Here is a 25,972-nt window from a genome sequence, read left to right as displayed (position 1 = left end):
AAAACTACTCAGCACTGTACATTTCTTACCTCTGAACTTCCATTATTGCTAAAGTAAGTTGATATGAGCTCAGTTAAATACCCACTATGACACGTACCTCACTTAACTTAGGCCCAGAGCAATCACTGCTGCCCTTGATAAGACACCAAGCAGCACTGGCTGAGTTTACACAAGGTTATGAGTCGGGCATACCAACTTTCTATATTTCAGGGCCTCTGAAATCAAGGACTTCTGAATGAGACACCAGTCTTTTTCACATATTACATTAAATTGTCAAACCAATATTATTCCTTTAAAAAAGGGGTAGCGGGTGAACTGGAAGATAATACATTTTTGACATTATGGGACTTTCTGGAGGCTTGGATTATTCAAAATGATTGGATGGAAATTTTCTTTATAATTTTTTCTGGGAATTGTTTTTGAGATAATATTCATGAAAACTTGTGCATACTTTTGGAAGAATCCCACACTTCCTGAAAAGGGTAGATCAGATGTCCAGGAGGTAAGAACAAATGGCTGATTTCCCCTTTCCCTGTTTTTCAAAGTTACACATAAGAATAATTTATAAAATTTGTGAACTTTGATACCAGGATTATTCCTCTAACAATTTTTTTCCATTAAAATAGAGGGAAGACAGTTGCCTGAAGAGCATGACATTTGGTAAATATTATACAACTTCATATTTTAATATAAAACTTGTTTAATCTGAGCTTTTTTCATTGATACTGTCACTTTTTTATTCCTATTCAGCTCCAGAGAATTTGTCAGTTATTAACTCATCTTCAGAAGAAAGGTATGTGATATGTTACATATACATTTTGAAGCTAAATGAAATAGGTTGGTTGTGTTCTATTCAAAATTGCCTTTACTTCGGATTTTCAGAAAAGGGTTTTCCTAGCTGTTCAGCATCGTGATTCAGTCTAACATTTACTTTAAATGGTTGCTATGCTCCAAGCTGTGTCAAGGGCTTTTTGTGTATTATTGAAATGATCCTCCAGGGTAGATAGTATTCTTATAGTTTTTACAGATGAGGAAAATAAGGCTTGAAGAGGATCAGTGACTTGGTTTCCTCCTGTAACTCTCTCTCCAATACATCCGTTCTTACAATTCAATTGAAAAGACAGTTGTTTAGCACTTACTGTGGACCAAGCAAACACAGAGCTAGGTGCTGCATGGGTGACATGAAAGGAGTTTGTAAAATCAGAATTTATCAGAATTGGAAAGTTCTCTCAGTGCTAGGGATTAAATACTGACATAATCACTACTCTAGTTGCTATCAATATTTCAGCTGTTTTAATTGAAATCCATTCGACGATTATTAGGTATCTACTATATAGTGGACACCAACACTGGGATTCAAACCATAAGATAGTCTCTGTTCTCAAGAAGCTTATATTCTTGTGGAGATGTGTACACAAAGGGTAATTGCCTTGCGATATGGTGACATAGCGACAGCAATATTAGAACATTTAAGAGATACCTTAAGTCAGCCTAGGGTGTTGGGAATGGCTTCACAAAGAATATTATGCTGGAGCTGAATTTTAAAGGATGAATGAACATTAGCCCAAAAAGAAAACATGTTTAGGAAGATAAAGACATTCCAGGACGTGAGCAGAAACAGCAGCAAGAAATTACTATTATTCCAGAGTTGCTGGAGTGTTGAGGTTGAATTAGGAAGTAGTGGAAGAGGAATGTGAAGAGGTAGGTAGGAGTCAGGTCGTGGAGGGCTTTCTACACCACGTGTGAAAGTCTGGATTCAGTTCTGTAGATAACAACCACTAGCGGTGGTTACACATAAGGGTGGTTTTGTGTTACAGTTAGATCACTAGTCACTTGTGTGACTAGTCGCTGTGTGAATCAGAGGATTATTTGATCTTCATCTAATTTCTTCCTTTTGTCAGGTATAAAAGGGCTTTATCCATTTAATCTGGTTATGATATTTTTGTATTTGAAACTAGGAACTCTAGTTCTCAGGGAAGCTGTAACAATGCCCAGAGGTGTGAGTAGGTAGAACCCTTGTCAGGCCTGGTTGGGAACAGGAATGCCAGCACAAGCTACAGCAAGTCGGTAGTGCAGACAGAGTTAAGTCCAACTGGGCAGACCAAAAGTCAGCATTTGAGATATTACAGGGGTTAGGTGTGCGTGGTGACCTATTTCCTTTTTGGGCTACTGTTCACATGTAATTCAAAACCAGAGCATTAACAGGCAAGAAGAATTCACAGGAAGAAATGGAGGAAAAAAGGATTTACAGCTTTAGAATCTGAAAAAAACTCCTGTCCTTTCTGAGGTCAGGCGTTCGAGACCAGCCTGGTCAACATGATGGAAGCCCATCTCCACTAGTAATATAAAAAATTAGTGGGCATGATGGTGGGTGCCTGTAATATCAGCTGCTATGGAGGCTAAGGCAGAGGAATCGCTTTAATCTGGGAGGCAAAGGTCGAAGTGAGCTAAGATCGTGCCGTTGCATGCCAACCTTGGCAACAATAGCAAAACTCTGTCTCAAAAAAAAAAAGAGAGAGAGAGAGACGGAACTTTTTCAAAGTGTCCTCCAGAAAGGACACGTTGAAGATTTTCATCCCTGTGTCCTGTTATTCCCATCCTGCCTAGACAGGAGTTAATCCTTGGGTAGCACCTTTCTAGGGGGCGTTAAGGGAAATTAATTGAGAAGAGGAGGTTTGGGGTGGTGTTGAAGAAAAAGGATTAGAGAAAAGACATTGCTCCTATGGCACCAGCATATTATGATGAAAAAACAAACTCTGAATTTAAAACAGGTCTAGCTTTATATCATTGTTCTGCCTCTTTTTTTTTTTTTTTTTTTTTTTTTGTGAGACAGAGTTTTGCTCTTGTTGCCAAGGCTGGAGTGCAATAGTGTGATCTTGGCTCACTGCAACCTCTGCCTCCCGGATTCAAGTGATTCTCCTGCCTCAGCCTCCATACTACTTGGTATTATAGGCACCCACTGTCACGCCTGGCTAATTTTTTTTTTTTTTTTTTTTAGTAGAGACGGGGTTTCACCATGTTAGCCAAGCTGGTCTCGAACTCCTGACCTTGGGTGATCCGCCCACCTCAGCCTTTCAGAATGCTGGGATTACAAGTGTGAGCCACCGCACCTGGCCCTGTAGTTCTGCCTCTTAATGATGGCATGGTCTTGGGCTAATGACTTAAACTTGCTATACCTCTTTTTTTTTTTAATTTTCAAACTAAGGATTAGAATAATTACTTCTTAGGAATATCATGAAGATTAGTTGAAATACTATGTATAACACAGTGGCTCACGCCTGTAATCCCAGCACTTTTCGAGGCTGAGGTGGGCAAATCACTTGAGGTCAGGAGTTTAAGACCAGCCTGGAAAACATGCTGAAATCCCATCTCTACTAAAAATACAAAACTTAGCCAGGTGTGGTGGCATGCGCCTGTAATCACAGCTACTCAGGAGGCTGAGAATGTTTGAACCCCAGAGGTGGAGGTTGCAGTAAGATGAGATCCTGCCATTGCACTCCAGCCTGGGTGACAGAGCAAGACTCCTCCAGCTCAAAAAGGGAGAGAGAGGGAGAGAAAGAGAAAAGAAATAATATGAATTTTTGGAGAAGAAAAGAACTATTTTTGGAACAGCATCTTTTGTTTTCCTACCATTGACACCTTCAAATAATGTGATTGCATTTAATTTTTAAAAAATTTATTCTAAAAAAAACCCAGGATACCTGTGCAGAACAGGTAGGTTTGTTACATAGGTATACGTGTGCCGTGGTGGTTTGCTGCACCTATTGACCTATCCTCTAAGTTCCCTCCCCTCATCCACCACCCCGCAACAGGCCCTGCTGTGTGATGTTCCCCTCCCTGTGTCCATGTGTTCTCATTGTTCAGCTCCCACCTATGAGTGAGAACATGTGGTGTTTGGTTTTCTGTTCATTTGTTAGTTTGCTGAGGATAATGGCTTCCAGCTTCATCCATGTCCCTTCAAAGGACATGTACTCATTCCTCTTTATAGTTGCATAGTATTCCATGGTGTAGATATACCACATTTTCTTTATCCAGTCTATCATTGATGGACATTTGGGTTGGTTCCATGTCTTTGCTATTGTAAATAGTGGGGCAACATTTAAATACATTATTTTGCAATAGAAAGAAGGCTATATTGGCCGAAGCCTAAGCATCAGAATAGCTAAAGTGTACTACATTAGAGGTGGATTTTATCTTGCTTATGAAATGGGACAAAGGAGAAAGGGGAAGCTGAGGGGAAGAAGGGAGCAGAACAGAGGGAGGTGCAAGTGTAGTGGTGTGATGCTTAGGACTGAGTGGCATAAAGGATGAGACCACCACTCAGTATCTGAAATCCGGGGAGCTGAGCTGGCCAGGCATAGTCTCAGTAAGCAAAGCAAATGGCTGGCCTTCTATCAGATTTGGGGGAGTGGTATGTTTTAGGGTTGGCCTTACCCCTAGGTGCATGCTTTAGTGACAGTCTGCCAGCAACTACCTGACTTTCGAAGCTTAAACTTGTCACTGACTGGTTGGTTTCAGAAGTGCATTTCCTGAAGAGAGTTATCATAAACAGTTTAAAAGCAGACTTGCTGTTTATTTGTAACTGTGACTACACGATTGCCATTGACTGATTGACAACCAGTTCTGGTACTGGTTACCATGGCTCTACAACTGACCGTCTTTTCCTAGGAGACTGGGGAGTTTTTTTTTGTTTTTTTTTTAAATCTCAAGAGCCAATTAAGATTCCTTGGTCAGGAGAGACCAAAGGACCTTTCACAAATGAGGAGACATACCTAATGTTTAAATGGGAGCCCTTTGCATGGCTGTAATCAACTCTATCCTGCTTCTGCCTCCAAGTCTTCACTAAAATCAGCCACTTCTATGAGTCGTTTGTATATGAGGGATTCTTTTCTCCTCATTGAAATTGAGGAAAGAGTTGGGGCAGTTTGTTGTTAGTAATCAGAAGCCTGGAGGTGGAGATGGCCGTTTGGCAAATACTTGCTGATTGCCTTCTTTGTGTCAGGCATTGTCGCAGGCCCTTGAGACTCAGCAGTAACAAACACTGTGTGAGGGTGAGAGAGGGTCAGATAATAAACGACAACATAATAAATAAATTATATGTCAGGCGGTAACACGAGAAACTAGAGAGAACTGTGTGGACCAGGCTTAGTCCCAGTGAGCAAGGCAGACTCCTGATCGTACATTGGATTTTTAGATTTTCCGAAATGGTTTGCTTCAGGGATTTTTTTTTTTTTTTAAGATGGAGTCTCGTTCTGTTGCCCAGGCTGGAGTGCAATGGCACAACCTCATCTCACTGCAACCTCCACCTCCTGTGTTCGAGTGACTCTCCTGCCTCAGCCTCCGCCTCCGGAGTTGGGGCTACAGGACTGCCTGAGCTGGGACTACAGGTGCATGCCACCAGGCCCAGGTAATTTTTGTATTTTTAGTAGAGTTGGGGTTTCACCATGTTGGCTAGGCTGGTTTCAAACTCCTGACATCAAGTGATCCACTTGCTTTGGCCTCCCAAAGTCCTGGGATTACAGGCATGAGCCACCCGACCTGGCCTGCTTCAGCGTTTTCTTATGTTAGGATTAGATCATGCCCATTCCTAAACTAATCACTTAGAAATGGGATTACTATGTTCTACTGAGCCTAATGATCTGAGGTACAATAGGTGTGGGAGGGTAGACATCATGTCTTAGTTGAAGAACAGAACTTTCTACCAAAGATCACACACTTAAAGTAATGGGTAGATAACGAGGACGTGTACACAGCCTATATTAGATTGCTGGGGCTGCCATAACAAAGTACCACAACTTAGGTGGCATTAAAAAACAGAAATGTGTTTTCTCATGGTTCTGGAGGCTGAAAGGCTTGGTTTCTCCTGAGGTGTCTCTCCTTGACTTGCAGATGGCCACTTTCTTGCTGTGTCCTCACATGCTCTTTTCTCTTCTTTTTTACATTTTACTTTAAGTTCTGGGATACATGTGCAGAAGGTGCAGGTTTGTTTCAGAGGTATACATGTGCCACGGCAGTTTGCTGTACCTATCAACCCATCATCTAGATTTTAAGACCCGCATGCATTAGGTATTTGTCCTAAGGCTCTCCCTCCCCTCACCCCCACCTCCCAACAGGCCCCAGGTGTGTGTTGTTCCCCTCCCTGTGTCCATGTGTTCTCATTTTTCAACTCCCACTTATGAGTGAAAACATGGAGTGTTTGGTTTTCAGTTCCTGTGTTAGTTTGCTGAGAATGATGACTTCCAGCTTCATCCATGTCCCTGCAAAGACATGAACTCGTTTTACATGGTTGCATAGTATTCCATGGTGTTTATGTACCACATTTTCTTTACCCAGTCTATCATTGATGGGCATTTGCATTGGTTCCAAGTCTTTGCTATTGTAAATAGTACTGCAATAAACATACATGTGCATCACCTGCTCTTTTCTCTGTATGTGCATGTCCCTGGTGTCTCTGTGTCCAAATTTCCTCTTCTTACAAGGGCACCACTCATATTGGATTAGAGCCTGACTCGAAATAAATACATCAGTTAAATTAATCACCTTTTGATGGCCTTATCTCCAAATATGGATTAAGGCCCACCCATATGACCTCATTTAACTTTAATAATCTATTTAAAGGCCATGTCTACAAATATGGTCACATTCTGAGGTACTGGGGTTAGAACTCCCACATATGAATTTTAGAGAAACACAATTCAGCCCATCAAATAGCCTATATATTAGAGGTTAATAAGTGCTCTAAAAATTGAGAGAACTTGAAAACTAACATATTTTATATATTTACCTAATATTTTTGTGTTATCTGTGAAAAAACATAATCATTAATATGGCCTAAAATACCCCAAATTTTAATTATCCAAATCCAGATTAATGAGATTTCATTGTATCAACTGAGAGATGATGGTGTTCATAAAGGGCTGCAGCCTTCAGGGTATCCTTTCTGACAGACTGGGAAGTGTAGCCTCCTGTCAGAAGCCAGAAACAGGCCATTGGAGGGCACAAAGAATAAGACAGGAAATCATGCTGAATGAGGTGGATAATACTCATAGTCCATAGAAGGAAGAAGAGTCATGAATATTTATGAAAGGAGAAATGTCCACATGAGCAATTGAGCTTCATTTCTCTCCATGGATCTCATGTTCAAAAAATGGCAGCTTTGGCATTGTCTGAGGGTGGAGTTTTTGTCCCTCTGACATCAAAAGGTGAAGCAGGGGACATGAAAAGCCCCACTGCACATCCTCTCTAGACTGGCCAGAACCACTCTGTGGTTGGGGGTCTCTTATCAGGAAGGAATGCTAGCTGGTTGTTTTGCTGAAAGTGAAAGTGAGAGGCAGCATCAGATCCTTGGTTGATATCAAGGGTGGAGCAAGGCTTTCCAAAGGGCTGCTCTGTTTACCCTTAGGAAGAAAGCCTAATGATATTGAGGGAGGGAGGTGGCAGAATAAGGCCTGTTCGACTCCCATCCCATCATGGTCAGGAATTCATTTTTTAAGGTTTCTTTGGGGTCCCCTTGGCCAAGTGGCGGTCCATTCAGTCAATTGTGGGACTTAGCATTTCATTTTTATTTCTCAGTTCTCTAAGTAATCATTTAGCACACATAATTTTTGCAGTTGGGTAGATCATGATGGATTTCATATACTGACTTCACTACTTTGAGTTATTTAGAAGTAAAGTCACACTTACAGTAAAGTATGAGGTAATCTGTGGTCCCTCAACAAATAGCTACTAGAATTATCTGACCTAGTTTATATGCATTTCAGTTTTTGACTTTAGGCTTGCCAATCCATCAAACAGTGACTATCGAAATTCATTGTATATCAGAATCAGCTGGAGAGCTTATTAAAGCTCAGATTTCTGGACCCCACTTCCAAAACTTCAGATTCCACAGGGTTGGATGGGACCAAAGAATATGCACTCCAAATAAGTTTCCAGGCATCTTGTCAGGGTTCTCCAGAGAAACAGAACCAGTAGAATGTGTGTGTGTGTGTGTGTGTGTGTGTGTACACACACACACACACACATAAAGTAAGACATTTATTTTAAAGAATTGTCTCAAGCAATTATGGTGACTGGCAAATCTAAAATCTGCAGTTTAAGTCAAAAGGCTGTCTACTGGCAGAATTTCCTCTTGTTGGAGTATGTCCGGGGGTTGAGGTGTCAGTCCTTTGCTCTATCCAGGCCTTTAACTAATTGGGTCATGCCCACCCACATTAGGAAAAACAATCTGCTTTTCTTACAGTTCATTGGTATAAATGTTAATCTCATCCAAAACACCTCAGAGAACCATCCAGAATAGTGTTTTATCTTATATCGGGGCATCATTGCCCGGAAATAGACAAACAAAATTCACCATCACACCAGATCATGCTGATGCTGTTGGACTTAGACTGAGACTAATCATTTGAGGTGCATGGATGTTGGCAAGTTCCCATCATCTATTATCATCACTCCAGCCCAACGTTGTACTGAGACATGTTTCCCTAAAACTTAGGCTTTTCTGTTGATCACAAAGAACTGTTAAGATAATCTGGCTTTATCTATAGACAGCTAGTTTATACGATTGGTATTCTTCTGTTACATTTCCATAGAATGTTTTCTTTTTGTGAAAACTTTCATGTAGAGAGCAGAAAAGGTATCCCTTGTGAAATAATAATCCAGCAACCTTGACCCACTCCTTTCAAAAATAGACTTTTAGAGATGCTGAGGTATATTCTCTGAGATATATAATTGATTGACTGCACTTTTTCAGTTGACTAGTTTATTAAGTAAAAAGACTAGGCAATGAATTGTTTTGTAATGTGGATAATGGTTTTCCAATTTGTCACTATACTAATCTTTTGCATATACTATATGGCATTTTCTTGAATCTGGAAGGTAATTCTTATGTGAAATATCTCCTACTATTCATTTGCACACTGTTTTCTTATATTTAAGAGTTGGCACCTTTTCAGAAAAAAGAATTACTTCATTACTTACATCTGAAGAAAAGGAATGTAACTTTGAAGATAGAATTTTATTATCACATGAAATAATAAGGTCAGGTACTACTGAAAGTGAAGAACAAGTAAGTCACTCTAGTGAAAGTCATATGCCATCTTCAAATGGCATCAGCTCATCTTTGTCGTCGTTTCATTCAGAAGTAGCGGAAATGTGTCTAAGCCATACAGGACATCCAATGAATATGAAACAGTGCAATGAATATGAAACAATGCAATATGAATATGAAACAACACAATTTTCCTCCAAGAAATTATTTTCAATGATGAAAACCAACAAAAACGAAAATTCAGACTTTTCTTCTGATCTTAGCTTTTCAGCTTCTAGATTCACTGTAGAAAATGAAGACCTAGATGCGGCATCTTGCCCTCCTGCCCATTTATTTCTTTCTAGAGATCAAGTTAGCCTTCTGGAAGAAAATGTGAGAAATCGTATTTTTCTTCCAAAGCCAAAAGCTAAGTTAGAGGGTAAAAGTACTTACCCATGTTCGGGATCTCATGAGTCCTTGAGTCAGAACCAAGCTTCCGTTGGAATGGTTATTTCTGTCCAAGCACAGGATTCTTTTCCAGGACAAAATACTATTCAGAGTCAGGGTCTTTATGAAGCCCAATTGACTAGTCAAGCCCAATATGTGAATCATAACCAAGAATCAATCAACAGCCAGCCTGATATTAAGGCCAGCGACTTTGCCCAGCCTCGAAATGTGATGACGAAGCCATTTTCTAGCAGCGCACAGGACTCATTTCAGTCCCAAGATTTGGAAAGGAACCAACATTTTGTTGAAGTTCCATCAGTCGTTGAGGCACAATATTCAGTCAAGAGCCTGGAGTCTGATGAACACTTAGGTGAATATTCAAACAAGATTAAATATTCAACTAAGAGGCAAGATACTATTTTTAAGAATGCTGGATTTCTAGTTTTAACTCTGAATCCAGATTTAGTTGCTGAAGATATTCCACACCTAAGGAGTGTAAAACCACAAGGCCAGCAACAAATTGTTTCATCAGAATTAAACCAAGATTCTGTATATAGCTCAGTGCCTCTTTCGTCTACCATTAAAGGGCAGAAAAATAGAAGAAAAACACCAGACAGTAAAAACAAACTCAGTCTTAATGTTCCATCTCTAAAAGCCAGAAAACCACCAACTTCACAAGTATTTCAAATCACAGCATGTCACACTTTAAGAAAAAATAGGAATGAGTTAGGATGCAAGAATAACACTGAAAAGAAAGAATTACATGAAAGGAAAGATATATCAGATGTAGCTTTGCATCTTATTTCTGTTTCCAAGCTTATTCTGCCTTATGTTAAAACTTATTCCAGAAAACAACTAGTGAAATTCATGCCAGATTTACTAAAACGTGGACATTTTCTGCAGAAGAAAAATAAGTCACCAGATACAGAGAAAATCAATTATCCGGGTGCTGCTGAGAGGACAGAAATCTCACGTGTTACTAAAAAGGAAAAGGAGCGTGACAATGAAAATAAAGGACTAAAAAATATTTCACCAAAAATCTTATCTCAGCTAGAAAAATTCTTCATGGTCAACACCGATCAACTAAAAGCACCTTGTTTACTAGTAGAAACAAATGGGAAAAGTAAGGAATCTCTTAAAGACCCAGTTACACAAGCAAAGGAAATTGCTATTACAGAATTTCATGCTCCAAATAGTAGAAAACCATTTGATCTGCATATTCTGAAGCACAAGACATCTTTAGAAGATGCTATATCAAAACCTATGCAGAAGCTCATTTCCTCTCCCAAAGTGGAATCGAACAATAGAATGAAAATACAGGAGGTCCTGCAAAGTTCAGAGAATGCCCATCGTCAACTTTCAGGTGGAGGGGATTTACCAACCAGTACACCAAAAATGCAAAGGTGCTTTCCAAGGGAAAATACACAGAGACAAAAAGATTTTTTGGAACTTGTTCTGGAGTTGTCAAATGTCCATTTGCCAGTTTCCCTGGGAAGCAATATGCACAAAAGCAGTGAAGAATTAAGAGCCATAAAAATTCAAGTGAGTACAGAAAGTGTAAATCTGCAGGAAAATAAACCACTGATACTTAATGTTACAGATGACGTAAGTGAAAGTGAGGAACTAGAATGCAACACGAGAAATAACATAACGAACATGCATCAAGATAAAGAAATGTCTGATGAATTTCACAGTGCCACTTACACTACCACTTCTGAACTATCTCATACAGAAATGCATAGCAGATTAAAAGCAAAGGCAGACACATTAAGAAGAATAAGGGTCAGTCACTCAGTGTCAAAGCATGAGAAATTACCAGATGAGAAGAAAACACAGAATGCAGAATACATTGATAAAAGCTCTACATTTAAAAAGTCACAACAACGTGATAGAAAGGAAGAGGAGAAAGAAGCAACTTCAGAGCTGACACAAGACTTCAGTTTCAGCATGCATCTAAAGCAAAGACCCAAATACATCAAATTTGAAATGGAACAGATCAGTTCAGGAAGTAGTAAAGCCCCAAACAAAGAGCAAGAGATACAACCACAAACTCTTTCTACACAAACAATTTTGGAGACTAGTCCATGCCCCATGATGGATCCATTTCAAGTTGAGAAGGTGAAGCAAAGCACAGATAGACCTACAGACAGAAAGAGTGCTGCAGATCCAAAGAATCCACTTACAGTGCCAGAGAACTTGGCAGTTGGTGAACTTTCAATTGAAACAACAGAGTATAGTGTTCCATTTGGTGGAAACCTCCGAAAGACAATGGATGGTCATATTGTAGAAGAAAAAGAAGACGTGAAAAGAGATTTACCTGCAGTTTCCCTAGGGTCTTTCAATATCCACTTGCTTACTTCATCACATCTTAAAAGGCAGAAAATTAAAAAAAAATTATCAGAAACAAAAAATGAACTCAGTGTCAAATATGTAATTATGAAAGTAAAGAAGCCAGCAATCTCACTGATGCCTTACATCAATATATGTGGTACTCCAAACCACAGGAAAAAAATGGGAGGCAATTTTGAAATCATAATTAAACAGATACTGCAAGATAAAATTGTGGCAGGTGTGCTTCTGAATGTTATTAACCCTCACATGTCTATTTTGCCTAATACTAGAATGCACAGCAGATTAAATGCAGAGAATCATAGTCATATAAAGGTAGTCCAAGAGGAATCCCAAATTGGAAGGGAAGAAAAGTGTCCAGCTTTCATTAATAAGGGAATAGCCAATGTAACTTTGAAGGCAAAGCAACTGCCAATTTCACAGTTGTTTAATATCATAAGATATCCTAGAGAAAACCATGGAAAGAAAAAGCAACACCACTTTAAGTACAAGACGAAAGGGAGGCAATGGTACACAAGTAGAGGAGAGGCATTACTCAGTGCCACTGAATACGCGAAGAGTCTACCATCCAAATCAGTGATCGATAAGCTCTTATTCAACACAGCAGTGAGGGGCATTCTGTCTAACAGAACATGCAGACAAAATCTGGATGGTCTTACAGATGAAAAGGAAGAGGTACAAGAAAACGTAGCTGCAACTTCCTTGGGTCCTTTAGATTTCCTCATGCCGGTTTTATCTGACCCTAAAAACCAGATGAACACAGTTAACTTATCAGAAAAAGAAATTATACTGGATTCTAAATATTTACATAGGAAGGAAAAGAAGTCATCCATTTCACAGATACATAAAATCAACAGGCAATCTGCCACAAAACATAGGAAGAAACTTAAATCCTATTTAAAAACTCTATCTAACAGAACACTCCAAGAAAATCATGGTCATATTACAGAGGAAAAGGAAGAGGTACAAGAAAACTTAGCTGCAAGCTTCTTGGGTTCTTTAGATTTCTTCATGCATGTTTTATCTGACTCTAAAAGCCAGATAAACACAGTACAGTTATCAGAAAGGAAAATTATATTGAATCACAAATGTTTAACTCTGAAGGAAAAGAAGGCACCCGTTTCACAGATACATAAAATCAATAGACAGTTTACTACAAAACATAGGAAGAAACTGGAATCCAATTTAAAAACCAAACTGAAAGCAATGTGGCGAGGTGTAAATGTGGCTGATACATTTCCAAATACCATTTTCTTCACACCAGATACCGCTGACATTGAAAAGCAAAGCAGATTCCAAACAGAGATAGACATGAGAATATCAGGGTTAAGTCATCCACAACCAACACAAATAGAGTCGCCAGCTGAATGGATAACAAGGTATTCTGATTCCACTGACAAGAGAGGAACTTCCAACTTGTTAAAGGGGGCAAAACTTCATGATAGAGAAAGTGGGGAAGAGAAGCAAGAACATCTTACAGAAATGGGTTCATTCTGTGCAGAAAACTTCACAGCAAATACATATCTTAGAAAGGATCCTCATCCTGGTAAATCAGAAGATGTGCTTTTGGGAGAACCTTTTTTCTCCAAAAGTCAGATTTACAAAGGAAATTCAGAAAAAAATGTAAAAACAGAAAAAAACAAAAATGGAAAAGGAAGTCTCAAAGTTGGGCTCCCAAGGAAGGAGACATCAGCTAATTGTGCAGAACTGAGTGAGCCAACAGATGATGCCATATCAAATAAATACGATAAAGAGAACACTGGCTATTCTGTTTTAAAAGAAGAAGTGTTCTGTAATCTGGCAGGAATTGTCCCTGGTTCTGTTGGCAGGCATTTGCCTGCTTCAGAGGAGATGAAAAGACAGAATGACAGCCTTAAAATAGCTGACAGGTCAAGTCCCAAAGGTAGACCTTTGCAGGCAAAGCAATCAGCAGTTCCACAATCATTTGATACTGCAGGTCATGCTGTTCTAATCATTCATGAGGAACAGAAACAGAACTCTAAAGCCCAGACGACAGAAGTAGAGAGAAATGAAGCTGCATTAAAGCTAAAATCTACATGTGTTTCTATACCTAGTCTACTACACATAAAAATGGAGCAATCAGCTGGCACCTGGGATATAGATGAACAAACTTCTGAAACAAGAAATGCCTTAAACAAAGCAAAAGTTAGGGAGAAAGAAGGGTATGGACAACAGGTTTGCTTCCGAACAGCTCCACAGTATATCCAGCCACCTGAGTTTGGAGCAGGTCAAATGAGAGAGCCTGGTCCTTTCAAAGCAGAAGCACCTTTGGTCAGTACAGTGTTTTCTAAGAACATCACTCCCCAGAAAACAGAAGTTGATTCAATGGATCAAGTAGCAAAGATAAATGTTGCAGAAGAGTTTAATCCAGAGTCTGTTGTTTTCTCTAAGATAAATCAACTTCAAATGGAAAGCAAGAAAGAATTTAAAACTGAAGACTGGAAAACAAGAGCAGATCCCAAGACACTTGCCCTGCAAAAGAAACAGCAAGAGCCGTGTGTCTCAGGCACTACCTGGAGTTCTCCTAATCCCTACACATCTATTTTTACTAAAATCATAAGACATAAAGATAAGGCAAAGACAGCAGATGTGGAAAGTACTCTGCATACCAAGCAGGTAAAATTGAAGGCAAAGGAAATACCAGTTTCCCAGGTGCTTGAATATGGTACTGCAGGCAATCAAAAAGAACCCAGAGGTAACATCCAGCAGCAGAAGGCATTCCAGCCGAGTGAAAATGCAGTACATGGAGTTCTAAAGGCTGTTTATGACTCTGGATACTATGTGTCTGGCATTAAAAAGCTTACAGAAGTAAAAATGGAGAAAGACAAGCCAAAAGACACGGCATGCATTCTTCCACAGTTAAAGCTGGAGAAACCACTACAAGAAACGCAAAGGTCATTGTCGGGATGTACTGATATGTCCGGCATTCTTAGGAAACGGGAACAAGATAGTAGAGAAAAGGAACAAAAACACCAAAGCATTTTAGAAGACACATCCCAATACTATATTGAACCATTAAGAATTAGTTCACAACAAATTAATTACAGTAGTTTTGACACCCCAGGAATTAGAAAAGATGTAGAACTTGAATTTCTCTTTGCACAAAGAGCAAAGGAAAAAGATACAGGCATGGCCAAACATCCAGTTTCAGTTCCAGCTCCATGGGAGAGTGAAGGATCGAAGGGATTAGATATTCCACTAAACTCAAAAGGACAGAATATACTTTTTACAGGGTTAGATACTTCTCAACAGATTTGCCAGGAGCAGGAATTGCTGGCACAAGAAGGTATTTCTATGACAAACCTGGAGTCAATGGCCTGCCCCATTATGGAACCTCTTCATTTGGAAAACCCAGGAAAGACAGCTGAGGAAGAAGATGTGTACATTAACAGAAAAAATATTCCACACGTATTGGGAAGAGAAGGATTAAAGGAAACTGATATCTTAGTAGGTTCTAAAGGACAGAAATTTTTTTGTACAAATTCAGAGGTTCACAAAGTGCCTACAGTGCAGAAAGGACAAGTGAATCCAGATTATGTTCCTGAAAGTATTCTGGATTCTGTATCTTTCCCCAGGAAGGACCCTCTTCACTTAAAACAGACAGAGAAAACAAGGAAAGAAAATGTTAGCATCTCTGAAAGTTTCAATGAAAATCTTTGGGGAAGAGAGCAATCAAAATTAACGAATATTACATTAAAATCAAATAGAAAGAAAATGGACTTTTCAAAAAAATCGAGTGCAAAGCAACTAAGTAGTTGTTATCAGAATAAAGAGAATATTCTGGAATCCATTTTCCCTTGCACACTGCATCAACTTCATATTGAAAATCCCAAGAAAGAAGGCTCAGCAGAAGAAATAATGAGTTCAAAAGTTTTAAGCCCAATGATAGAGAAGGCACCACACAAAGTAGGCATTCCGGTGGATCAACCTCCATTGTCAGCAGGAATACATTTGAATATTAAAAGAAGAAAAGAACATCCGCAAGAAAGTACACACAAGGCTTCTCCAGCATCTGCTTCTCACTCTCTAATGGACATACATGAGATTAAGTCACCAGAAGTAAAGACAGCAGATAGTTCAGGGTACCACATTTCAAGTACAAAAGAAACTGGCTTGCTTTTTCCAGGACAGTCAGAACAAGAAGAAAAATGTACACACAAGGCTCTTCCGAAGTCTGCACCTCACTCCAAAACAGATCTACATCAATTCAATGCCTCGATGCAAGAAGAGAAATTAGATGCTATGAATATTCTGCATTATGACCATTTAACTTCACAGGCTAGAGGAGCAGTAAAACAAATGGATGTTATAGTTGGATATACTCAAAACAGTAAAAAAAGACAAGCCTTATTCGAAACGGGCCAAAAATGGCAGTGCCTACCAATTTCCCATGAGAACTTTTCAGAGCGTATATCTTATCCTGAAAAGTATCTCTGTCTCCTGCAACATTTAATGCCTCAGGAAAAGGAAGCAATATCAGAAGGACGTAATGCATCAAGCCGGACTCCAGGACTAGACTTGTTTTCTGAAGATCAAATAAGTGCTGTCACTAAGGATGCACTAGAAGGGATTGTGCCCTTGATTACTCCAAGGCAGATGAGAAAACAAGATACAATGCTGCCTTTAGGATCATACCATAAAACTGTGAAATATCCAAGTCTCTTATTTCTGAAAGGAATGAAATCATCAGATGGGGTACAGTTCTTTGATTTAATATCAAATAACAGCTCACCCAACTTGAGATTTGGGAAGAAAACAGAATCACATAAGGCAAATCAAAAGGTGCAAAAAGAAGCATGTCTGCCTGTAATATTACATCCTCTTTCTGTATCCATGCCTATTTTGCCAGAAAGTAAGGGACAGATGGATAGCATAAAACAAGTTATTAGGAAAGGTGTGATACATCACAAAAGAAGAACTCCAATATTGAAGAAATCAGTATTTTCACATATACTCAATACCAATGACTGTGGTGCCCCAAGTAACAGACTAGAAATGCAGTGGAACGTGACAGAGAAGATGATCAATGCGAAACATAGAATGAGTGAACTAGATTTGGTTGTGGCAAAAATATATGAGTCCATTCTTTCTTTACCTCACTTCAAATTGAATAAAGAGGCAATTGATGGGGTCATCTCAAATAATGTTAAAAGGATAAAACAACATAGATCACAGGGAGAGAAGAAGGATAGAGTAAAAGCAATGGATATGAAAAGAATAAAAAGCCCTAACATCATTTTGAAGCCAAATAAATCATCACTGTCACATATATTCAGTATAAAGGAATTTCCTTTGCTGTTGGATGTTATGAAACAAGAGGGCAAGATGCAAGAAGGTAAAGGTAAATCAGATATGAAACCAACAAACTTGTGTACTTCTTTACCATCTCTATCACACTGTAATTCAAATTCAAGAACAAAAGCAAGTAAAGATATGTCAGGACTTCGAAAGGGCTGCCTTCCACCACTAAAGCTCCAGGCATCATCAAACATCAGAAGAGGATCATTTGCAGAGTCAATTAATAGAGAGAGTTCAAGTAATGTAATAAAATCAAAATGTTTGCCACAGAAAAATAAGGAAGATAGAGAAAATATAGTAGCTGTGAAAGATATAATGGGCCTCATATGTATCGCTTTGAAAGGAAAGAAATCACCTTTTAAACACTTACTGCATGGAAAAGAACCACAGCGGAGCAGTAAAAAACTAGAGAAGATGCGGGAAGGTGAAAGTAATCTAGACGTAGTTCAGAATAAACTCTGTGCTTCTATTCTTTCTTCACCTCACTTGGAATGGAATCCTAGAATAAAAGAGGTATCCATAAGAGAATTCACAAGATTCTGTCTTCCATCCTCAACATGCCAGGAATTATCAGACACAGTGGAAAAATGTGAGCAGCCAGTTGATGATATTCGAAGCAGTATCGAAAAAGCAAAGCATACACCACAGAACAACAAAGACAGAGTGGAAAAGGCTTTGGAAAAAATTACGCCTTCCAAAAGAATAGCTCTGGAGGTAAAGCAGCCTTCACTGTTCCAAGAATTAAACATCAAAGAAAAAGGGGAAGAGATTCAGGAAGATAAGCAAGTTGAGATTTGGAGCAAAGCTTTTGCTTCCATCTCTTTTCTACCTTACTCTAAAATGGACACAATAAAAGGAGAGGAAGCCATGGGAATGAAAATGAGATCCTCTTTTTCACAACCAAATCTCCAAGAGTCATCAGATATAGAGAAAATAGCATATGAAAAGTATATTTCTCATAATATCTCAAACAGTGTAAAAAAGACCCTAGAACATATTTTGGAAAAACAGCAGGAGAAGCTAAAAATGGAAAAAAAATTACCTTTGAAGAAAAGGAAATTATCAATTTCACAGGGAATTCAGTTGGATATCAAAGGGCAAGAGAAAAAGATAGAAAATATTAAAGGTGAATCAAGTGTGCTTCTGATGAATGCCAGCACTTCTATCCCTTCTTCTTCTCATTCACAATTGGATACAAGAATAGAAAAAGCAGAGTATGTAACTGAAAAAACAAGAAATTATCTTCCAGAACTATCACACCAAAAATCATCAGAGGCAGGGAAAAAAGCAGATGAAGTGGCCAATGAGAGTGATACCACAATTGAAGTACAAAAAGTGAAAGATTATATGCAACAGAAAGAAGAGAATGAAGTCAAAATATCAGCTAAGAAAGACGAAATGCATCCCGAAGACAAAGGTCGAAAAGGAAAGAAGGCACTTTCACAGGACCTACCACTGAATCCTAAAAAGCCAAAGAAAATGGATCACGACGCTCAGGAGCAAGGGAAAGAGGACGGAGAAGGCGAGGAGCAAGGGAAAGAGGACGGAGAAGGCGAGGAGCAAGGGAAAGAGGACGGCGAAGGCGAGGAGCAAGGGAAAGAGGACGGCGAAGGCGAGGAGCAAGGGAAAGAGGACGGCGAAGGCGAGGAGCAAGGGAAAGAGGACGGGGAAGGTGAGGAGCAAGGGAAAGAGGACGGAGAAGGCGAGGAGCAAGGGAAAGAGGACAGAAAAGGAGCAGGACAAGGAAAAGCTGATAGAGAAGACAAAGAACAAGGGAAAATGCATCACGAAGTTGAAGAGCAACAGAAAGCAGATGGAGTAGGCATAGAGCCACGGAAACAGGATGGGCACATGCATGAAAAGGAAGCAGCTCTGTCCCTCTGTCTGCCTTCCGAGTCCTCGCTAACTCGTTATAAATTGAACACAAGAATAGAAGGAGAGGAAGACTTACAAGGAATAATAAAATCTGCTACTTCACAGTTAAGGCACCGGAAATCATTTGATGCAGGGAAAACAGCACACACAAAGTCATCTGGGAAGGACAGCTCAAATGATGTAAAAACATTACAAGAAAATAAGCTACAGAAAGAAGCAGAGAGAGGAAAGACAGTAAGTATGGATTCTATAATGGAACCTGAAGGCTCAGTTTTTGAGGCAGAGAAATTATCATTTCCACATACGCTCAGTATTCCTGGCAGTGGTGGCTCAAAAACTGGAGAAGTACCAACAAACACAAAAGTAAAACTGAGACAAGTACAGGAAAGAAAGAGTGAATCAGAAGACGGTCTGACAACACTGTCTCTACCTCACCGTGAATTCGATAGAGGAACAGAAGGCATGAAAGAGAAACAAGGAGTAACGAGAGCCTTTCCTTCACCTTCGTGGCACATGGACTCATCGGATACAGAGAAATTAAAATACACAACGTCGTCTCTGAATGATATTGCAGGTGATTCAAAAAGAACAAAATACACGGCCCAGATACAAAAGGATAAGGCGAATACTCCTGAGAAAAGTGTAATGCATCCCAAGCACATAGTTATGAAGGCGGAGAAATCACCCATTTCCCATTCACTAAAAGCAAAGGAACTGCAAGTGAACATCAGTCAACAAGAGGAAAAGTCACAGGAAGGTGAGGTGGAAATAGTTGTGCTTCTGAGCAAAACTTGTCCTTCTGTCACTTCTTCAACTTTCCTTGAGTTAGACTCAATAAAAGAAGACAGCGAACGAGGAATAATAAGAAGCTGTATGCCACATCTTAAGCTCCGGGAATCATTGCCTTCAGGGCAAACAGCATCTACAAAGCCAATAGAGAACCTTGTAAAGAAGGGGAAACATCCTCTCCCACAGAAAGAATGCAGAATACAAACAGCATCCATGCGTGGTATAATACACCCCAATGGTGCCATCTTCAAGGCAAGGACATCAGCACCTCCACAGGTGTTCAGCATCACTGAGCACAGTCCTCCGAGCAATAGAAAGAAGACACAGTGGGGCACGAAAGAGAGAGCAGGACAGAAGCAGGAAAGGACGGGACGTCCTCATGTGATTCTGACAAAAACCCATCCATTCACGCCTTCTGCCTCTCACCATGGATTATCTCCTTCACAACTGAAGCTTCCTCTATCATCAGGTTCAGGAAAAAATGTGTCTCTCCCACAGTTATGGTTCAAGGAATCATCAGATGCAGGGAGAATAACGTGTCCAGAAACAATCCATGGAGAACTTTCAAATGATGTAAAGCAATTAAAAGTACACTTGCTACAGAAAGAAGAGAAGGATAGAGGAGAAGTAGCAGATACGACCAGTGTAGTGGATCCCAACAAAATGTATTTGAAGGCAAAGAAATCACCTGTCTTACATACACACAGTTCAAGTGATCTTCAGTGGAAAACTAGAGAACAAGAGGAGGAGAAGGTTCAGAAAGTTAAAAGTGCGCCAGGTGTCATGTGGTCTAGGAGTCCTTCTGGATCCTCCCCACTTCACTTTAACGTGAGTACTGAGTTTCAAGAGGAAAGCAGACCGATATTAACAAGATCCTCTTTTCCCCTGATAAAGCTCCAGGAATCACCAGATACTGAGGGAGGCATAGACATAAGGCCAATTGCTGGTGATGTTTTAATCCATCTACAAAAAGAAAAACATGTGTCGCAGAACAAGGAAGAGGATCAAGTGCAAATAGAAAACATCATAATATTCCCCAAACATCAGGAAGAGAAGATACAGGAATGTGAAGGTGAAGCAGGTGTGGTTCTGACCAAATCTACTTCATTGCCATCTCTATCTCAACTGGAATTGGATAAAGAAACACACTTAGATAATGAAATGCTCAGACTTGAAAGCTCTATTCTGCAGAGAATATCACACATAGGGGAGATTGTACATAGAGAGCCAATTGTCGGTGATAACTCGAAAGATGTTAAAAATGAAAAGCAGCATATCCCTCAAAAAGAAGAAAGGGAAATAATAATAGACTCTAGAGGCACAGATATAACTCTGAAGTCAAAGAAGTCACCTCGCTCCTGTATGCTCCATAGAACAGAACTACGTGTGAACATCAGAGGGCAAGAACAAAAGGAAGATGAAGGTCAAGATAAACCACCAGGTATGATTCAAAGAAAGAACTATGCTTCCAAACTTTTACCACCTAACCTTAAACTGGGGAGAGCTACGCAATCAGATGAAGAAAGGCGTGGAGGTAAGACATCCTGTTTACTTCCACTAACGCCTTCAGCATTACCAGACACAGAGAAAGCAGCAGAGGCAGAGGCAAGGAGTGGTGATGTAAGAAAAGGAAAAACATACAGGTCACAGAAAGAAAACAGGCATGAAGTGAAAACGATAGAGATGAGGGTCAGGATACACTGCCAAGAGGCAAGGAGTTCACCAATTTCACATATCCTTCGTGCAAAGGAATTAGTGTTGAATATTAACAAACTGGAGAACAAAGTACACAAAGATAAAGACGAAGCATGTGTGATTCTGCCACGGACTTTTCTTTCTGTACCATTGGTGCCTCCTCGTTATGTGGATTCAGGGAACAAAATCGACAAAGACACACCAGGAATTGCAGGACCATCTGGTCCATGGCGAAATCTCCGGGTACCCTCAAGTATCCAGAAAATAACAAAGAGAGACTCAGTTGAAGGCGACGATAAAATCACTGTTAAGCAAGCAGAACAGTACGTGCCCCACCCAGAGGCAGAGCCACAGTGGACCTCAAACTTCAAGATCGGCGTCCAGCAGAGGAACGAACCTTCACGAGTCAGGTCAGGAGGATATTTGAGTCGATTAGTTTTTAATTCACAGGATGAGGACATTTATTTCACAGGGTTTGGTACCAGAAGAAGTGAGAAAAGGCTGGAATGGCTCTTTACAAAGAAAAAGACTCAGCCAGGAAAAACAAAGGGATCACTCAAAAAAATAAGTACTGTCACTAATTGGAATGCCCCACAAAATATAGAAGAAAAAGAAGAAGATATCGGCATGAAAAAGCAAGTAGTGCGACAGTCAGAACATGGGCACGAGACCAGGCCGAACACTATCCTTTCTCTTAAGTTTCCACTTCAAAGTGGAAAGGAGAAGGCACCGTCCGAAACAGATGTGGACCAGAAAACAACAGCGCATCCCGGCCTACAGATACCACAGATACTACCGGGAACACACGTAGATGTGACAGAGATCGACACTACACGAGGGGGAAAGGAGCAGGCATCGCTCATTTCAGAACAAGAGGAATGTGTTCTGGAATTGCTTCCCAAGTCCCTAGTTCCTCCCTGGACTTTTCCATTTCAATCAGGGGATCTGAAAGCAAAAGATCAGCCAGACACAAACACCAATATAAATCTAGAGCAGAAACAATTAGAAATGGACCATGGTAGTGCTGTGAAACAGAAAGAAGGGAAATTAAAAATAGGCACAAACAGAGCTTTCCCTCTGGAAGAAGATAAAACAGAGTGGCATAAGGCTGGAATTGCCAATCTGGAGAAGGAGAAAGTAAGAATGGACACAAGCCATAGTGCACACCTGCATCTTCCATCTCTAAAGGCAGAAGAATCTCAAATGAAGACTCAGGTCATCACTCATAATGAGAAGAGCCGCCTAATCGTGAAAAAACAGAAAAATGAACTAGAGGCATCTAATGCAAAACAAAACATTCAACTACAAAAATTGTTTCAAAGACATATCCTGGATTCTTTTTATTCCTATATTCCTCTTTCTTCCAAATGTAAAGTCCAAAAAGGCACATTAACAGTAACAGATCTGAAAAGAGAATTGAGCACCAAATATTTAACCATGAAAATCCAGAATCACCCAATTCCACAGATGCTTAATATCACAGGGCATGGTACACCAAGCAATAGAAAGAAATTAGAGTATGATGTTAAGTTAAAGGACATGGTTTCATGGAGTAAAGATGTCTCAGGAATATTTATTAGAAGTATTTCTATTTCCATGATGAGTTCACCTCACCCTGACTCTAAGACAAACCTAGAAAGAGAAAAGGGAATCTGCCTTTCTAAATTCCAGGAAAAATCACTAAACACTAGTGAAATTTTTAAGAGAGACCGTTTAACAATTGCAAAAGGGAAACAGAATTTTACAAACACAGTTCCACAAGATCCGCAGCCCTTTGTAGCGGGCAAACAACGAATGCCGAAACTTGCTAATGTCAAATCAGAAGCAAACCTCAGAAGTGAAGTGAATAAAAAATACTTAAAGGCTCAAACAAAAGAACGGGTTGTTCTAGGGAATGACGTCTCAAGAGTCATTAAAAAACCAGACTTGCATGTCATCGAGCAAGAAGAAATGATTCCCAGATGTATTCTGACACCCACAGAGTGTCCATCTAGGCTTGAAGATCCAAACTTACCCAAGCAAAGGGATCAGAGTGAACCAGTATGGGACATGATCACACAAAAGGTTCAGCAACAAAATGCTTTCCCAGGAACTGTACCCGTTCCACCTCTAGTTAAAAGTAATGAAGTCAAAATAATTGCAGACAGTACGAATGCAGAGCATTTACTTCCTATTTGTGAAGCAGCCAAGGATATCTCTGAATCCCATGTTAAAACTATGATCCAAGACAAAGTTTCTTCGGATAAACTGGAAAACATACAAGCCTGTAAGCCTGATGACTTGAAGTCGGCACCTTTTCCAGAGGGTTCACATACAACATCAACAGCAATACGTCCCAAAATGCAGCACAAACCCCTTTTAGAACAGTTTACTCCCAAAGAAAAAAACAAGCTCACTAGTCATTTAGAGTCAAAAGCATTTGAAATACAACTGAATCTGATGCCAGAGATGGCAAAAAAATCTTTACACATGTTCAACTTTTATCCAAACGGGACTATTTCAAACGATAACAGTTGGAGGTTCTATTTGAGACATAAAACAATGAGCTTTATGTCTCTAGAAGGGATCGATACCATAGAACCCAACACAAAACACAAATACCAAAATAATTTACCTCCTATCAGCAATACGAAGATGCTGATCGTTGATGTTTCAAGTGGCAGTGAGGAGACCACGAAGCTACAGAGTATTAATAAGCTAGAAAGTGGAACATCTTCAGTGACTTTTGCTAGTGAGATGCTATTGCCGCATACCCTCCAAAACCATTCAGCAAAAGCAAAAGCCAAACTCCTCACGCACTTTTCTGTGAAAGCATTGGAGATACAAATGAAAGCCTTTCCCAGAATTGTAAGAGAATCTCATGCAATGACCAGTGCTCAGGAGAGAAAGAAACCTCTATCTAACTGTGTTCATTCTGGTATCACAAGACCAAAAGGACAAAACAGAATTTTGTTACTTTTTGAGGAAAAATCTCTCCATCAAATAGATCTTGATTTACAATACAAATGCCTTCGTTTTCTCCGGGGGCTTCCTGTTGGAAGTACATTCCCTAAGCCAAACCTATTTCCCAAACATAGTAAGTTAAACACAGTTGGAATGTATAAAAAAGTAGATGCTGGTGGAGAAAGTGAGAGTCTTGCCATTGATACAGAACAGTTAGAGCAACATATTTCTTTGAGAAAGCAAAGTCCCCATGAAAACTCATCACTTATCAGAAAATTGCCAGAGCCAACCCTCGTGTGTGATTCTGACCGTGACCTGCAGAGCCCGAGGAAGAAAGACACTCAAGTTCTTTCACATTCAGAATTCCATGTGACTCCAGAAAAAAACAAACAATTTCATGTATGGTTTCAAGAAACAAATACATATAAATCTATCGATTTAAGGACTCAGAGCAATGCTATTGGTTCAGCTGATTCACATGAAACTCAAATTTCAAAAGATTTTATTGATAGTCAGACAAATATTGAGAGTCCAGCTGAGTTGGACAAATGTCCAGGTCTTGAAGTAAGTGAGAGTGAGGAATGTATGTTTCTGGAAGCCAACTCTTATTTAAATCAGGAATCACAAAACATTCTATTTGAATTACAGACAGGCATGCCTTTGGAAAATTCCTGCAAAATCACAAGTGATTTGAAATCATTTTACAGTGAAGATTCACATTCGCATTGTACTAGAGGGTACAGAAAGCAAACCTTATTTATTACACCACCTTCTTATAAGTCCCATGAAACCAGGAAATATAGATCATCTTCCAAAATGAAATCTCCTGACTGGTTGTGTCATCATTCATTAAATACTGTGGAAATTCAGTCTAGGTCATCTGGTGTATCATTCAGTGAAGAGAAACCTTCATGGACTACCAGGAGCAGAACAAGTTACTCCTTAGCTTCCTTAACGGAATCAAGTATTAAATTGCATCTTGCAAAAAACCAAGACAAGTCTCACATGCACCCAGAAAGAAAAGGAAGAAAGAAGGCCAGATTTGATTTATTGAAGAAGAACAACAGTCACTGGGACCACGATTACAGTTGTACACACAGTAAAGAGAAACGTGCCAGAAAGAAGAGAGTGCATGATTATGAGTCAGAAAGATTGGATTGCTTCCAAAGCAAACATAACTCAACATCAAAACCTCATCGTGGCGATATCAACTTCTATTCTGAAAAAAAACAAAACCGGCCCTTTTTTTTTGCCTGTGTACCAGCAGACTCACTGGAGGTTATACCCAAAACCATTCGCTGGACTATTCCCCCTGAAAGCTTAAGGAAAAGAAACTTCAGAGTTCCCCTAGTGGCAAAGATTTCAAGTTCTTGGAATATATGGAGTTCCTACAAAAAGTTGTTGGGGTCGCTCTTGGGGTCCCTTACTACAGTTTATCACAGCTGACATTACCATAGCTAAACTCCTCTGAAGTGGACAGCTGGTGGCTGTTATGACATTCTGTGAAAAATAAAATCATATAAAATCCAA

The 25,972-nt window shown here is 39.7% G+C and overlaps 1 protein-coding gene across 3 annotated transcripts; it reads left to right on the top strand.

Annotated features, from left to right (window-relative positions):
• Nucleotides 1–136: 136 nt before the first annotated feature.
• On the top strand, nucleotides 137–25,972 carry LRTM3 (leucine rich repeat transmembrane protein 3). 3 transcript variants are annotated; one of them, XM_054247542.2, is made up of 5 exons: nucleotides 137–502; nucleotides 627–660; nucleotides 751–793; nucleotides 5,264–5,407; nucleotides 8,935–25,972. In XM_054247542.2, exons 1-5 carry the CDS (start codon nucleotides 434–436, stop codon nucleotides 25,886–25,888), a joined length of 17,244 nt encoding a protein of 5,747 aa, XP_054103517.2. In that variant the 5' UTR covers nucleotides 137–433; the 3' UTR covers nucleotides 25,889–25,972. The 3 variants fall into 3 exon arrangements, with proteins under 3 accessions (XP_054103517.2, XP_035149479.3, XP_035149485.3); XM_035293588.3 differs by having other exon boundaries at nucleotides 5,240–5,407; XM_035293594.3 differs by lacking the exon at nucleotides 5,264–5,407.

The sequence above is a fragment of the Callithrix jacchus genome, chromosome 1, assembly GCF_049354715.1.
Source record: "Callithrix jacchus isolate 240 chromosome 1, calJac240_pri, whole genome shotgun sequence".
Classification (NCBI taxonomy): domain Eukaryota; kingdom Metazoa; phylum Chordata; class Mammalia; order Primates; family Cebidae; genus Callithrix; species Callithrix jacchus.
Note: the sequence above shows the minus strand (reverse complement) of the source record. Positions and strands in the feature narration are given on the sequence as shown.

Bases quoted from the DNA above. Each gene is read 5' to 3' on its own strand.
- LRTM3 (XM_035293588.3), top strand. From the start codon at position 434: ATGAAAACTTGTGCATACTTTTGGAAGAATCCCACACTTCCTGAAAAG. The intron at 661-750 runs GTAAATATTATA...ATTCCTATTCAG, and splicing joins CCTGAAGAGCATGACATTTG to CTCCAGAGAATTTGTCAGTT. The intron at 794-5,239 runs GTATGTGATATG...TTTTTTTTTAAG, and splicing joins AACTCATCTTCAGAAGAAAG to ATGGAGTCTCGTTCTGTTGC.